Here is a 15,000-nt window from a genome sequence, read left to right on the forward strand (position 1 = left end):
GCTGGTGACACAGAGAAAATATAGAGAGAGATGTGTTTGTAAGGTTGTGTAGATGATGTTTTATTGCCCCTACGCAGTGCCTTTATTTATAGTAATAAGGGAGAGAAGAAATCATTCTGCTCCACATAATACAAGTCTTAATAGGGAAGAATACCTAGAATCAAATATAATTAAACTTTACACAATCATACTTAAATAAGAAGTTTATAGCAAGAAAATCATTTTCGAAAAAATGTTTTATTCAAAACAAAAACTAAATCTTTTTAAAATAACAGTCGAGAACAAAAAATATGAACAACTTGGGATCGATTTTAGTGATTACTTTAGTGGGTTTTGTTTTAAATTAATAAAAATGAATATTTCTTCGTACCATAGAAATTTTCTAAGAAAAGAAATGAATACTTTTCAACAATCAAGAAAGAAGATCACGTCTTTTTAATATGCCCACACTTTCTATGTGAAAATAATTTTTATTTTTATTTTAAAATAGAAAGGAGAAAGGGAGAAAAAAGGAATGTGGATTAGAAAGAGAAGGATTATATATATATATTTTTTTTCAAAATTAAAGGATGTTTTTATGAACAATTGATATTATTTATCACTGAGGGGAGGAGAATGAGCTTAGCCTTACAATGTACTACAATAACGTGATTCAAATTTGTTTTTGGCGATAATTGAATCTAAGACCTCTCACTTACAAGTGAAGATGAATACCACTAGACTATAGTACTAAGTGGCAAAATTAGAGGATGTTAGAATCGTCATTGGGTGAGGCTTTGAAAAAAAAATTGTAAAATTTAGTTTTGGGAATTTGCTTTACTGTCCATAATTTTGTTTTATGGTAAAAGATAAAATTGTCTTTTTACACTCTTTTAGTTGATAAAAATAATTTTATTAATATAGTTTAGAATACTGATTGAAAATGTATTAAAAAAAAAAAACCAAAAACTATCACCAAACTTGTGGTATCACAAATAAGTCTCCAATAAAAATGAAATCATCACAAATAAGTCCAAAAATCAAAAGAAATAAAAATCATGTTAAAAGAACTGTTATCGAACACGTGTCGTCTGTAACATCAAACTTGACCCAACTCTCTCGTATCCGTTCACGTGGCGGACATGAAAGTGCATCCCGCTTCCATGCCGCTCTCCCTCTCTTTCTCACAACCTCTCTCTCTTCACTCTCACTCTTCTTCCACTTTCCGACTTCCCTTCCACGTGATGTAGCTTCAGCTGGCTCAATCGAAACGTCACTAAAATTGTGCCCTCCTTTTGGTCCTAGCTTTCTCAGATTCATCATCTTTCTCGGAAAATTCGATCCCCTTTTGGCTCTCAATATACTCTCTCAGAACTTTTATCGTACACTTTGCAATCCAACGAAAAGATCAAGGATGCTTCGAACCCCACATTTGTACGATTCAAATGTCGCCAAGTTCCCTCTCGTTGCATCTCCCCATTCATCTCACCCTGTCGCTTCTTGCACACTAGCTTCTCCTGTTCTTGAAATGGGGTAATTCTTTTGTATTTCTCTGTTTTCTTTATTTTTTTTATATGACAGATTGAATTTTCGGTATTTTGGTTTGAATTTTCACTTTTTGCGCACTTGGGTCCATTTTAGTGATTAAACTTGGGTGGGTTATGTTTTAAGTTCATAAAAATGAATACTTTTCAACTTTCAAGTTTAAAGAGTATCATACAAAATTGTGCCAAAAATGCATTTGTAGCAGTGCATCTTCCAGCATTTTATTAGGATGATACGTGGTGAACAGTGCTGTCTTCTTTGTTGGAATGACTAGTTTCATGTTATGGTACTATTTTGATTTGTGATGAAATCGAGTTATTGTTGATTTCGGCATTGACGGTTTATTAGATTGAAGTGGAATAAACAAGCATCGGGTAGCAATCAGCAAGGAATTGTCAGAAAGGCATGTTTATCTTTCCATAATGCATCAGCCTTTGTATTTGTTTTGGTTTTGCATTGTTGGTAATTATATGGATGGACTTGTGGCATAGGTTAGACCCGGGATGGTGCAAAGCATAGCACAGCTAATGCTTACGGTCAGCGTGCTCAAGAACGTGTGCTTGAGGTATTTCTTTTCATGTAGGATCATGTATTTTGCTTTCTATATCTGTTGGCTGATACTTCCAAATTATTTAATATTCATAAATACAATACTAAAACAGTGGCGATTCATCTATATGCTTGAGAGCCATATACTGATTGATGATTTTTTTCCCTAATCGACTTCTTACCAATGCCGGAATGGGAATATTCCACATTTTCATGTGTTCACTGTTTGTGGTTATAGGAAGAAGCCCCCCAACTGTCAGAATCCAGCTCATCATGGAAAACTTTCCCAGGTCAAGCTTTTCCGCTGGGTGTATCAGAAGTTGACAATGGGATAAATTTTGCTATCTTTTCACAGCATGCAACTGCTGTCACACTTTGCTTATCACTTCCAGAGAGGTAACATCGTATTTTCATTTTGTTCATTGCCTAATATCCAATTGTGTACACTCACGTATATATGAACATCTGTATTTATGGGTAAAAATCTTGCCATATACCAGGCCTGTTATGTTACAGATTGACAATCTAAAAATGTAAGTTTGGAAATCAATCTGGGGGTTGTTCTCTCTGGTTGTAGAGACAGGTTTCTTTAGTTTCCTTTGAGAATACATATGTTTGGTTCATTCTTCTCTCTCTCTCAGTTGCTGAAACTTGTGGTCTGGACTGGGGCCTTTGTGTATATCCACATTGTGTGTTTTGCATAAAAGAGCGGCAGAGAGCATTCATCATTCCTTTTCCCATTGTCCATTGACTCCATTCACCATGCGATTTTGGTTTAGGTTTATGCATAATTTTGAAGTGGTCGGGGTTTGGTCTAGATATTTTCATTCTTGGGTGGAAGTGTACTTGAGTGTTGGGGCTAGCACAAGGGTAATTATTGTTTTGTGCTGTTCGGGCTCAGCAGCAATGTGGAAGTTTTGTTGGAAAGAAATGATAGGCTATTTGATAAGGTGGTGGAAGTTTCCCTTTGTTTGAAACTGATTAGATCATTTTTTTGCGTGTAGGAAACTGAAAAAAGTAGATTTTTAACATCTTCTGAATGTAACTTTGATTAGAGGGACTTTGATCTGAATGGAAGTTAATTTCTTTTTTAAGGACAGACTGTAGTGTTGATGTAGATGGATCATAGAAGTCGTCTGCAGCCTTTTTGGAGATATTTATTCTTTCTCTTTTAGTAAAAGTTATGTTTCCTATAAAAATGTCTGTCTTTCTAAAAAGTTTCATTGATTTATGCCTGTTGGTTTAAAATTCAATTTATTAATTGCTGTTACTAGATGGACATCTTCTGTAGACCAACTTTTGATAAATATAATTTTTGTCAGGGAAAGGCTTGGAGGGCTGGATGGTGGAATGATGGAGCTGCCTTTGGATCCTAATGTTAACAAGACTGGTGACATTTGGCACATATGCATCAAGGTAATTTTTGATATAGGTTACTCAAAGCACCACCTGTCTTTGAGCTGTCCTTGATTTAATGATGGCATTAGTTCTATGCTTGAACACACACTACTCTCTTTCTTTGTCTCTGTCTCTGTCTCTGTCTCTGTCTCTCTCCTATGAGAATATATCTCTTCGCGTAGTCTTCATGAACTATGACTCATGATAATGAAATCATTTCTTCCCAGGATTTGCCCCGGAGCAATGTTCTTTATGGTTATCGTATGGATGGGCCACAAGGTTGGCATCAGGGACATCGATTTGATAGCAGCATTGTGCTTGTAGATCCTTATGCAAAGCTAGTTGAAGGCCGTCGGATGTTTGGAGACACCACGAAAAAGTTATCTAAATTTCTTGGAACTTATGATTTTGATAGCTTGCCTTTTGACTGGGGAGAAAACTACAAGCTCCCAAATATACCTGAGGTAAATAAGTTATGCAGAGAACATGATAAATTGTTGTCTTGATAGATTTGTTCAATCAGATGCAAGTTTGATAGTTCCTCTCTCTTTCTCCCCTCAACATCACAACTTATGGTTTATGAGCAAATCATAACTGAATACATTTTTATTAATATCTGTATTATTTATATGCTCATAGTTGATATGATTTAATTTTCAAATTTTGAATTATTTTCTTTTTTTACGCAACTAATCATTTTATGCTCCATCTTGTTTCTGAGTTAAATGTAGACTTCAATACATTGCATCACATCTTAACCTGTATGTATTCTGCCGTTTTTTCAGAAGGATCTTGTTATATATGAAATGAATGTTCGTGCATATACAGCTGATGAATCCAGTGGTTTGGATCCAGATATTCGTGGTAGCTACCTTGGTATGATCGAGAAGGTATTAATTGATTATAACATGACGAATGACAATCTATCCATATAATAGCATCTCTTTATACAAAGTACAATATCCGAATCAATTATCTGAATGCACCCTGTATCCTTCCTTACCTTGATTCAATGACATTTTGCTTTGTTTTTTGAAATTTCGATTATTTCCTTTTATTCCAAGCCATGCTTCCATAGATAACGTTGACCAGAAAACTATAACTAAGTTATGGTAAGGAGATACCTATGGAGACATGTATAATGATATCTTAAATCTTTTTTTTCCATAAATGGGGGTAAGGCTAGCCGACATTCACCTCTCCCAGACCCTGCCTAAAGCGGGAGCCTTGTGCACTGGGTACGACCTGTTTTCTTTTGAAAAGACAGTATCTCAGGTTTTTATCTGCTGCCTCACTTTTAATAAAATAACTTTGATTTTTTGTTTGAGCTCTATATTTGTTTGAAGTGATGCCCAATTGACCATAAGTATGTCTAATAAAAGTTAAATTTTTTGCCAAGTTGTTCTTGCTGGGCACGATTTCCAGGAGACAAGACTAGTGAACCTTTATGCCCTCAGAAGAAATTGTCTAAGGGGCCCTTAGTTCTAATTTGCTTAAAGAATTGATTTGCAATGTGAATACATCTAGTGCTTTCTTACATGCAATAAAGCGTGGCAAGTTAAAGACAGATCATGAATAATGACAACATATACTGCCTTACGTGCTTAGACTTATCCTTTTATCATTCATTAAGTAGAATGATCGCTCTTTAATTGTTTTCAGGAAGATGCTATGGATGGTTCATATTTCAATTTCAACTGTTGATGAACTTCTCTGATATTTCCTCTCCATTTTATCTTTAGATTCCACACCTTCGAGAGCTTGGTATCAATGCAGTGGAATTGCTGCCTGTCTTCGAATTTGATGAGTTTGAGTTTCAGAGGCGACCAAATCCTAGAGATCACATGGTATTTAAATCAACTTCTCTTCATTTGTTTACTGAAGTTTATAATATATACATTGCTGTAGCTTTCCTTTTAACTTCTCTTCATAGTCGGAGATGAAAATCTGGATGTTATCACTGTCACGAAGAGATGCTAGTGACTGATAAGTAGGATACCCTGGGTGGTTCTGAAATTAAAACTTGATATCCAAGATGTTTCAACAAGATGATATTTTGATTATTTTTTGTGATTTACATGATGAACTCCAATCAGCCGACCCCACTTAGTGGGATAAGGTTTGGTTGTTGTTTGTACGTAAGGAACTCCAATAAATTGAACATTGAATAATTGTTGTGTATTTTTCTTTTTCTGAATTTTAAAGCCTGTAAGCATTAACCGTCAGCCTGGCAAGCGATCTAATTTGTTTACCAATGTGTGTATATGGCTTCTTTTGCTTTGAAGATAAATACCTGGGGCTACTCGACAATAAATTTCTTTGCTCCTATGAGCCGCTATGCAAGTGCTGGTGGAGGACCCGTTAAAGCTTCTCAGGAATTTAAACAAATGGTTAAAGCCTTGCATGGTGCTGGGATAGAGGTAAATTATGTCTTTTCTGCAATTTTCCTGTTATTGCAGTAGTGAAACTTTATCCTTTTGGACAGGTCATTTTGGATGTTGTCTACAATCATACTAATGAAGCTGACGATGCAAACCCCTATACAACTTCATTTCGTGGCATAGATAATAAGGTGATGTCACACTTCTGTTACACTATTTAAGTTACATTATTTCATGAACTGACCATATGTTTTAATCCCCAAACCATATGTTTTAAATTTTAATCCCCAAACGGTTGGAATTATGGCTGAGATAAACTATATTTTACTGCCATCAAATAGAGAAAAAATTTCCTTGCACCTCCTAGGTCTAAAAGACTGGAATTTAGTCAACTATATAAGAGCGAACTGATTCTTTTTAGTCTTTATAAATATCGTGCATCTAATCTAAGCTAGAATTTTGCTAATAAGGATAGGCTACAACTGTTTAGGGTTCTGAATTTTGGAGTGTACCTACATTTTCTAATTCGGAGTTTACCTACATGGTTCCCTTGTCGAATAAATTTCTGGCTGTGGCAGGATGTACAACTTTAAAATACTGGACATCTATTTTAAAATAAGTTATTGTATTCATTATATCAGATATTCTTTATAAATGATGCGTCCTACGCCTACAGGTTTACTACATGCTGGACATGAACAACAATGGCCAATTACTGAACTACTCTGGCTGCGGTAATTCAAATGTCTTTTCTAACTGTCTTCTTACCTGTAAATTGTCTCTTGCTGCTGCTATAGAGATATATATTAAATGAACTTTCTACTCTCTTTTATTAATTATCTGTCTCATCTGCAATTGATGGATATTCTGACGGTGCCTTTTTATCAAGTTAAGGTGTATGGAATGTTTTATACTATGGATGTGATACATTATATACATATGGGATGGTTATGTCAACGAAGGGCAAGTATATGTATTTCACTAAACCGAAGCAAACTTTGAAAGTGACGAAATTTATGGACTGTACTGCTGGATTTTGGATGCAAAACAGGATTTGACTTTGTGCTTGAATAAAGGTTAAAACTATTATTGTTAACATGTGAGGTTCTAAGATTTTGTTTTCTGTTGGTTTTCAGGGAACACATTAAACTGTAACCATCCTGTTGTCATGGAGCTCATTCTTGACAGCTTAAGACATTGGTAAGGTCACAATTCATAGAGTACTAATTTATCTTCTTTTGTTTTTTAAGAACAAAGGATTGCAACGTATATGTTTTTTAACCTATTGTGTAGCCACCTTCAATCTGTTGTCATTTCTATTCATCTGGTTAAAAATGTCCTAATTGTATTTGTGATGTCTTTTATCATGTAACACTTATAAACTTATCCAAATGTCATATATGACATAAAAGTCTATGGCTTTAGCCCCTTCCTACTCCCTAATACCTTCTTTTTCCTTAGTACTTTCATGGAATTATACCTTCTCCCATGATTCAGGCAAAGAATTAATATTTAGCCGAAAATGACCGACCCATAATTTAATTTAATATTGTTGAACTTAAGTCAGCCAATCCAAAACCAATTGGCAATAAGCCCAAGAGTTTGTATATTGTGGTGCAAGACTTAGAATTCCCGATTTGGGATTTTATATTCTCATTAAGCCCCGGTCCGTGTGGCTAGACTCAACCAAACAAGTAGATGTAAAAAATTGGGTGATGTTGAGCATGTGTGACCATATTGGGCCGGACAATAAAAATTGCCTGTTCTGGTGTCATGTTAGTATTAGAGCATGCAGCCCTAACTTAGAATTTCCAATATAAGAGTTTAAAATTGTCTACATAATTGACTAATATAATATCCATTGTCTCATAAATGGTCTTTATTCATTGATTTATATACTGAATAGGTAGTTCATATCAAGCTTCATACTTTATCGTTTTTAAAAATTTTCAGGGTTGTTGAATATCATGTAGATGGGTTTAGATTTGACCTTGCCAGTGTTCTTTGTCGGGGAACAGATGGAACTCCTCTTGATGCACCACCAGTTATTAGGGTAAGTTATCTGCAAATACACCCATATGGAAGTTCTCTTCATATATCTAGTTTTAAATCAATATCTTTGTTATTATGAATTCCTAAAAATATGTGTTGTTACTTTTATAGTTACAAGTTTGTGGCCATTGCTATGGGCATAATTATATGTGCTTTTCTATGTAGATTTGCCTTCTAGTTATTGAGTGGAGTTCTAGAAACTTAGTTGTGTGAGGATTGACTTAGCCTTGTTTGTTGGACCAGGCTATTGCAAAAGATGCTATCCTATCAAGATGTAAAATCATTTCCGAACCTTGGGATTGTGGAGGCCTTTATCTTGTTGGAAGATTTCCAAATTGGGACAGGTAATTCATGTTACAAATGTACACCTCATCATAGTTATGTTGGAGACACTGTTAACCTGAGATATCTACAAATAAAAGTACTTTATTCTCAAAGAAAAAAGAGGAGACTATGTTACACCCTCTAATTTTATTTCTGTTTCTTTGTGAATAAAGCTGACTTGCCAGGAAAATGTAACAATTCATTGTCTCCATCAATAGCTGAGTCTTTTGCTTCTGGATTATGTTTTTTTTCCTTGTCGTGCTTCACATTGTATTTAAGGACCACTTCTTGGTCTGTATTGTTACGAGTTGTGCATGGGGTGTTTCTATTGTTTGGTTAAGGATGCAAATATTGATGTTGGTGGAAATATCAGAAATATGCGTAAAAGTTAAACTTAAAAACATGATAATTTTGAATTGAAGTTTAGGAAATAACCAATTACTGATGCATCAATTAAACATGTGGTTCTACTGGCTGGTTGATAGGAAATTACAGATTCATTGTAATGCTTGCAGAGGAGTACGTGTCTGAAACCTGTACTTTTAGTAACAGACATCAAAGAGCTTAAGACTTTTAGAAAAACTGGATACGATTACTACCAGATTGGTTGTTTAACTTGCTTATTTGTTTCTTTAATCGACCAACTCCTAGACTATCACAAAGTTTCCTCTCTGGATAAACAAGCCCTTGTACATAGACTTGCATCAAAAGGTTTAATCTTGGACTTTCAAGGCGTTGTTCTTTGTTAGCCAAGTTGTATCTACTATGTACTGTATCCAAGAGATGTCGAACATTATCATATCCGTGAGTATGTCAGGGATCGGCTGTATGCATTTTAGATTATTATTAACAAGTGTGGTATTGCAGCCACAAGAAAGAAACAATGAAAAGCAAACAGATGATTTTAAATGTGGGTTTCTAGTTGGAACTTTGACAAGGAAAAAAAAAAAAGGTCGTACCCAGTGCACAAGATTAAGGGTTTTATCTTACATTGCCGGTCCCAAGCCCGGATAAAGGAGGAGGGGGAGGGCGTCAGGTAGTAGACAACCGGCACTCCTAAGTTACGTCGAATCCTTATGAAAATGAATCCAAAACGAAATCGAGCTAAAGCTAGGGCGTCACCAGTAAGTGGCGCGTTGTGTGGCCCGAGCACAGTGATAAATGAGCAAGGGTCGCTGTTTTCCCCACTTAGTGGGAAAAGGCTTTGTTGTTGTTGTTATATTTCAATATTGGTAGAGACGTATTGTTCTCTCCCTCACAATATAAGAACTCAGAGGTTGGCTTCTTCTTGGGAAGTCCTAATTTGTTTCTTTCACATGGTGGGCACTCTTTTTCTCTTTTGGCCCTCACAGTTTTTCAGAGGTTATGCTCTCATTAGAGTAAGTCCCAACTTGGTTACATTTTCGTTGCACTCCCTTTTGGTGTTTGATGTTTTCTTTAACACTTTTCCACCAATACACGTTACACACACTTTTTCGTAGCTAAAGCAAGCATCCACTAGGAGTCTAGGACGAAGGACTTTGCAACCATCCGATACATCTCATTATGAAGGGATTAATTTGTTGGAGCTCTCATTTATCCTATTCCTAGTTACAATAACATAATCAATACAAGAGATTAATTTTAACATTCCGGACCTATGAACCAATATCAGTGCTTTGCAGACAAAGTTTCTTTGCGGGGATATACTAAAAATAGATGATTGAAAATTATAGCTTTATCAATGAGAGTCACAAAGTATGTTAATTTGTGAGATTCTGATGTTACCTTTGCCCTTTTGAAGCGCACTCGGCCTTATACCTTTTCCTTTGAAGAAGTTATAGCTTCTTTTTTCCCATCATCAATGTTATAAATCCTGGTAAATGGCAAGCCTGTTCCATGAAGTATCTAGTAGTATAAGGCACCTGATATTATCAACTTTAGTTATGCACCAATTTGTTTGTAAAGATCTTTCTATGCCTGCGAAAGTTTGGATGGCTCTCCTCTGTTACTTATGAGATCCCTTTAATGCAGGTGGGCTGAATGGAATGGGAAATATCGTGATGATCTAAGGAGATTTATAAAGGTATTCCCATGAAACAACACTTGCCTTAGATGGTCTATAGCTTATCCGCGTTGTTAACTTTAGTGCAAAGTACAAGAACTGATATAAGAGCAAATACTGAAGTATGTGTATGGATTATAAATCAAAGGGATTTCCTCTCAATTGAATCCAAAAGAGGCTGAATTTGATAAGGAATGGTTTGCATAAGATTGAACGGGTTCATCTATTTATATTGGTGGATGCTTTCTGAAGCTTTTCCATAAACTGATGCAATGGAATAAATTTTTAGTATACAATGCTGTTAGTCATTATTTCTTTTGACTTCCATGATCCCTTTTCTTTAGCGTTGCATTTATGTTTCTCTCCCTCTTTTTCTTGGCATGATTTTAACTTTTTATCGTTGTTATTATTTGTAGCATCTTAGCACCACTTTCTTGTATTTTATTGTGGTGTTTAGGGAAGCTAAAGAAACATTTGGATTGTAAATTACATAGAACCACACACACATACGCAAAACATGTACCTATTTATTTATATTTTTAGATTTTTTTTCATTGAATTTCCTTTATACAGGGCGACTCTGGTATGAAGGGAAGTTTTGCAACTCGTGTTTCTGGGTCTGCTGACCTTTACAAAGTAAGTATTTTCATCAATACTATTGCATTAACTACTGTTTGCCGTTTACTATCATTTCCTTTTCTTTGTAACCATCAATTCGGTATTCTTGATGTTTGCCATGCAAACTTGTTAAGCTTTCTATTCTGTGTTTTGAATTTCAACTGGGATGATTTGCCCCCAGCTTAAAATTCAATGAAATTGAACATGGAGATGGGTTCATTATTGGGATCAAAAACTTATCCCCCAAGATTTATCGTCTCTGGTGATACCCCATTACAATCAAAAGAATGGAATGCCTTATATTTCATATTGAGGCAGCCACACATCTTTCTGTTCTGAAAATGATCTTTTTCTCCACAAACTATCTTGATTGCATCTGGTCTCATCACCCTCCTTACTGAAACTTTTTATTGTGATGCAACCAAAGTACCCTCATGCTCATGCTTAAAATGATTGAATGTGTTTTTTTTCCTTTCTCGTTTCTACAATACCCCAAAACTCTTTTTTAAGTTTATGGTTTTATTCTATCATCTGGAATAATAGAAAGATGTAGAGTATCTGATTTCACAACCTTAAACTACAATTATTATTTCTTTTGTTTTAGGATAAGGGTTTGTTGTTGTTGTTGTTGTTGTTGTTGTATGGTCAACTTAGCAACATCTTAATCTGGATTTGTATTATTTTACTCGCTCTTGTTCAAAATCTGTGAATTTGTTTGGATTTAATGCAAGGTCTCGTTACATTTTCTCACTATTTTCACTTATTCCACAGGTGAATAAGCGCAAACCCTATCACAGTGTTAATTTTATTATTGCGCATGATGGGTTCACTCTATATGATCTTGTTTCATACAATTTCAAGGTACTTCAACAGTTAATACATCATTTTGTTTTTTTTGTGTTTTTGGTTCATTTAAGGCTACATCATCCACTATGTCCCTTCATTGTTGATTTTGTAGCACAACGAGGCTAATGGAGAAGGAGGAAATGATGGAAGTAATGATAATTTGAGCTGGAATTGTGGTCATGAAGGTAGGGCTAACTTCGGTGCTTTCTCCTTGATATATTTTGTTATTATTCCAGCTTTAGTGTATTGGCAGGACAGAACATTTGTAGTCAAGGCCACAGGGTATCAAAATGGATCCATCATTTTCAATTTCAAGCTAGCATTGTATTAGTCAGTGTATTGGGAAGGCCTGGGAGGGGGTGGTTATTAGTACCAATACTACAGCTGAAAAATAAAAGTTCATGTCCTATCTCTTTTGTCTTTGGTCTATCAAGGCATTCGATTTGGTGTTTAGTGAACTTTCCATTTCCATGTTATGTAAAACCACAAAGTAAATAAGTATGGTGTAGGTGCAATTTCGAGTATTGCACATATATTCTGTAAGAGGAGATGAACTTACTCGTGCAAATGGGACATGGCAGTCCTCTAGTACTATCATTGTAATTACAATGACGAAAACTTAAACTACCATGGCATTTAGGAAGTTAGTGTAGATGACAAATTATATTTAATTGTAATTACAATTGTCGTGTATAAATGGGTACTGCTTAATTGAAAAATTATATTATAATTTGTCCTTGCGGCTTTAGTTTGTGTATACCTTTGTTTGTGTTTCTTGCATGTGTTGAAATTTCAATTTTTCCATTTATTGGACAGGAGAAACTGATGATTCTACTATTAAAGCTATACGCTCCCGCCAAATGAAAAATTTTCATTTGGCATTAATGATATCCCAGGTAAGTTTATTCAAAATCTAACTTCACGTGTCATTTATGCACGCACTATTTTGTCCATTTGAACTATTTTAGACTTGTTAAGTTCAGATACATGGTCTCAAAATTCAGATTTAACTTTATATTTTCCGAATCTGGAAGCTTTGAAAATTATTATGCCCCTTGTAACGGGGTCCTACCTGGGGCCTTTTTTCTGCCTGTTGATTGGCAGTAAATAGACTTAAACCTCTGGTATGATCATGTACTCTTGCTAGACAATTCGTTTTCGGGTCTAGCAGCATTTATATCTTTAAAATACTTAATTTGCAATATTGTCACTTGAGCGCATTTAGTGCTGATGTAAGCTTCTGAATGCACTTGACCAGGGAACCCCAATGATGCTGATGGGGGATGAATATGGGCATACTCGACATGGAAATAACAACAGTTATGGACATGATACTGCTCTTAACCATTTCCAGTGGGGACAGGTAAATTGTTTTGTTTTGTTTTTTTTTTTTTTTTTTTGGAAACTAGTAAATTGTTTTGTTTGGCTTTTGTTCAACTTTAATCTATGACTGGCATGAAATAATCTTTTTGGCATGGCAGTTGGAGGCACGGAACAACAATCACTTCAGGTTTTTCAAGGAGGCAATAAAGTTTAGACGAGCACATCGTGTATTTGGTCGTGAAGCTTTTCTTGAGAAGGTACTCTCCTTTTCTTTTTGTTTTATTTCTTATGCATTCATGCTTTAATTTTAACTTAAAAGATTACTTCCTTGGAAGACTCATTGAACAATTATTTGTGTAGCATGATGTGACATGGCATGAAGACAACTGGGACAACTATGAGAGCAAATTCCTTGCATTTACGTAAGGACTTATGCCTATCTTCTTTGTAAAGTACAGATAGATGGTACCGTAAGTTTGATTTTTCTTTCAAGATATTTCATGAGGGGAGTGGCATGGTATTTTCATTGTGCGATTTGGCCTTGGAATCACGATCTTGCTTATTGAGTTAGAAAACAAAGTGGATGAGTAATTTTCTTAAGTGATCGTGTCTTGCTTCAAGGTGTCCTTACGTTTGATGGCTGTTGGTCCTTAATGCGGTTTTGTACTTTTGAGCATGTGCTGTTAAGTTAGATACTTACCACCTAGAAAAGCATCTGATTTTCCCTTATTTTTTCCTCTCTGCTAACAGCACGATCTTCGACTTGTTTCTATGGCTTGATGTATAGCATTTTCCGTTTTCTGTTTTTTCTTATTCAATTTTTATTTCTCTTTATAGAAACTTTAACCTTCAAGGTCAAAGTTCAAGACTGTTAAATGCATCAGAAACATATATACTGAAACTTTTGTTTTGCAGGTTTCATGAGAGTAGTGAAGGCGACATCTATTTGGCATTCAATGCTCATGACTGTTTTATTACAGTTCCAATACCGGCACCACCAGTAAAGAGGAGATGGTTTCGTGTGGTTGGTTTTATTCCCACTTCTGCATAATCCTTTGTTTTCTAGACGGTGTTCATAAAAAAACCCTGCATTTTTACTATATATAGACCTTAGATAATCTTAGTCATAGATTGCCACTTCAATTAGTTTTTGCTTTTGATTATCATCCCTCATGTACCATTATCATCCATTTCTAAACTCAACTGAATAGAAGTCCTGTGGATTGCAGGTTGACACGAATCTGGAGTCTCCCAATGACATTGTGCCTGATGGCGTCCCGGGCATTGAAGGCACTTATAACATGGCCCCCTTCTCCTCAGTTCTTCTTCAAGCAAAGTGATAGAGATAACATCAGAAGCTGCCTGCGGGTGAGTTTTCCAAATAAGCTGGATTATCTGGAAGCTGGGTGAAGCATTCGGGTTCTTGCGATTTAGAACAATATTTTCTATTTTCATATTTAAAGTCCTTGAGCCCTAGAGATGCATGTTCATATGACGGGGGCCAATAAAGTCAGTACAGAGTAGTTCAGATCACCAATAAGTGGTACAACCAGCCTCAACCATGTATTTGCTGGGAGCTATGAGGGCATGTAATTACTAGAAATAAACGAGGTTTATAGTGAACTTACATATGGAGAAATGAAACACTTGTAACTTAATCGATATCCAAAACTTTTCGTATTGAATTCGTGTATGTTATCAAAGTATTTGAATTGAAAGATCGATTTATTGTTCGACCTTTTTGTTAAGTTGTACGGTCATCCAATGATACAATTCAGGTTCTATTACTACTGTTATTTCATCTTATGAACGACAATGACTGAGGAAAAAGGAGAAAATCAAGCTGCTTTGTACACAAGCTGTCCCATGGAATCTGGGTTTCCGTTCTCGTCGGAAGACATCTGACGCGGCAGCTCAACAAAGATAGTCTCTTGAGGAGAT

General features: G+C 35.5%; 1 protein-coding gene across 1 annotated transcript; it reads left to right on the forward strand.

Annotated features, from left to right (window-relative positions):
• The first annotated feature begins 1,078 nt into the window (after positions 1-1,078).
• Positions 1,079-14,792, forward strand: LOC103405334 (isoamylase 3, chloroplastic-like). Its single transcript, XM_008344300.4, has 24 exons — positions 1,079-1,512; positions 1,873-1,927; positions 2,021-2,089; positions 2,312-2,469; positions 3,396-3,489; positions 3,699-3,935; positions 4,257-4,361; positions 5,214-5,318; positions 5,757-5,891; positions 5,957-6,043; positions 6,529-6,586; positions 6,989-7,052; positions 7,806-7,905; positions 8,148-8,248; positions 10,242-10,293; positions 10,846-10,908; positions 11,662-11,751; positions 11,849-11,921; positions 12,553-12,632; positions 12,995-13,099; positions 13,218-13,316; positions 13,420-13,481; positions 13,975-14,083; positions 14,289-14,792. Exons 1-24 carry the CDS (start codon positions 1,394-1,396, stop codon positions 14,397-14,399), a joined length of 2,331 nt encoding a protein of 776 aa, XP_008342522.1. The 5' UTR covers positions 1,079-1,393; the 3' UTR covers positions 14,400-14,792.
• Positions 14,793-15,000: the final 208 nt, after the last annotated feature.

This window comes from Malus domestica, chromosome 15 (genome assembly GCF_042453785.1).
Source record: "Malus domestica chromosome 15, GDT2T_hap1".
NCBI classification, from domain to species: Eukaryota; Viridiplantae; Streptophyta; class Magnoliopsida; order Rosales; family Rosaceae; genus Malus; species Malus domestica.

Coding starts and splice junctions, on each gene's coding strand:
- LOC103405334 (XM_008344300.4), top strand. CDS start 1,394: ATGCTTCGAACCCCACATTTGTACGATTCAAATGTCGCCAAGTTCCCT. Junction 13,317..13,419: donor GTGAAGCTTTTCTTGAGAAG/GTACTCTCCTTT, acceptor TTATTTGTGTAG/CATGATGTGACATGGCATGA. Junction 13,482..13,974: donor AGCAAATTCCTTGCATTTAC/GTAAGGACTTAT, acceptor TTTGTTTTGCAG/GTTTCATGAGAGTAGTGAAG.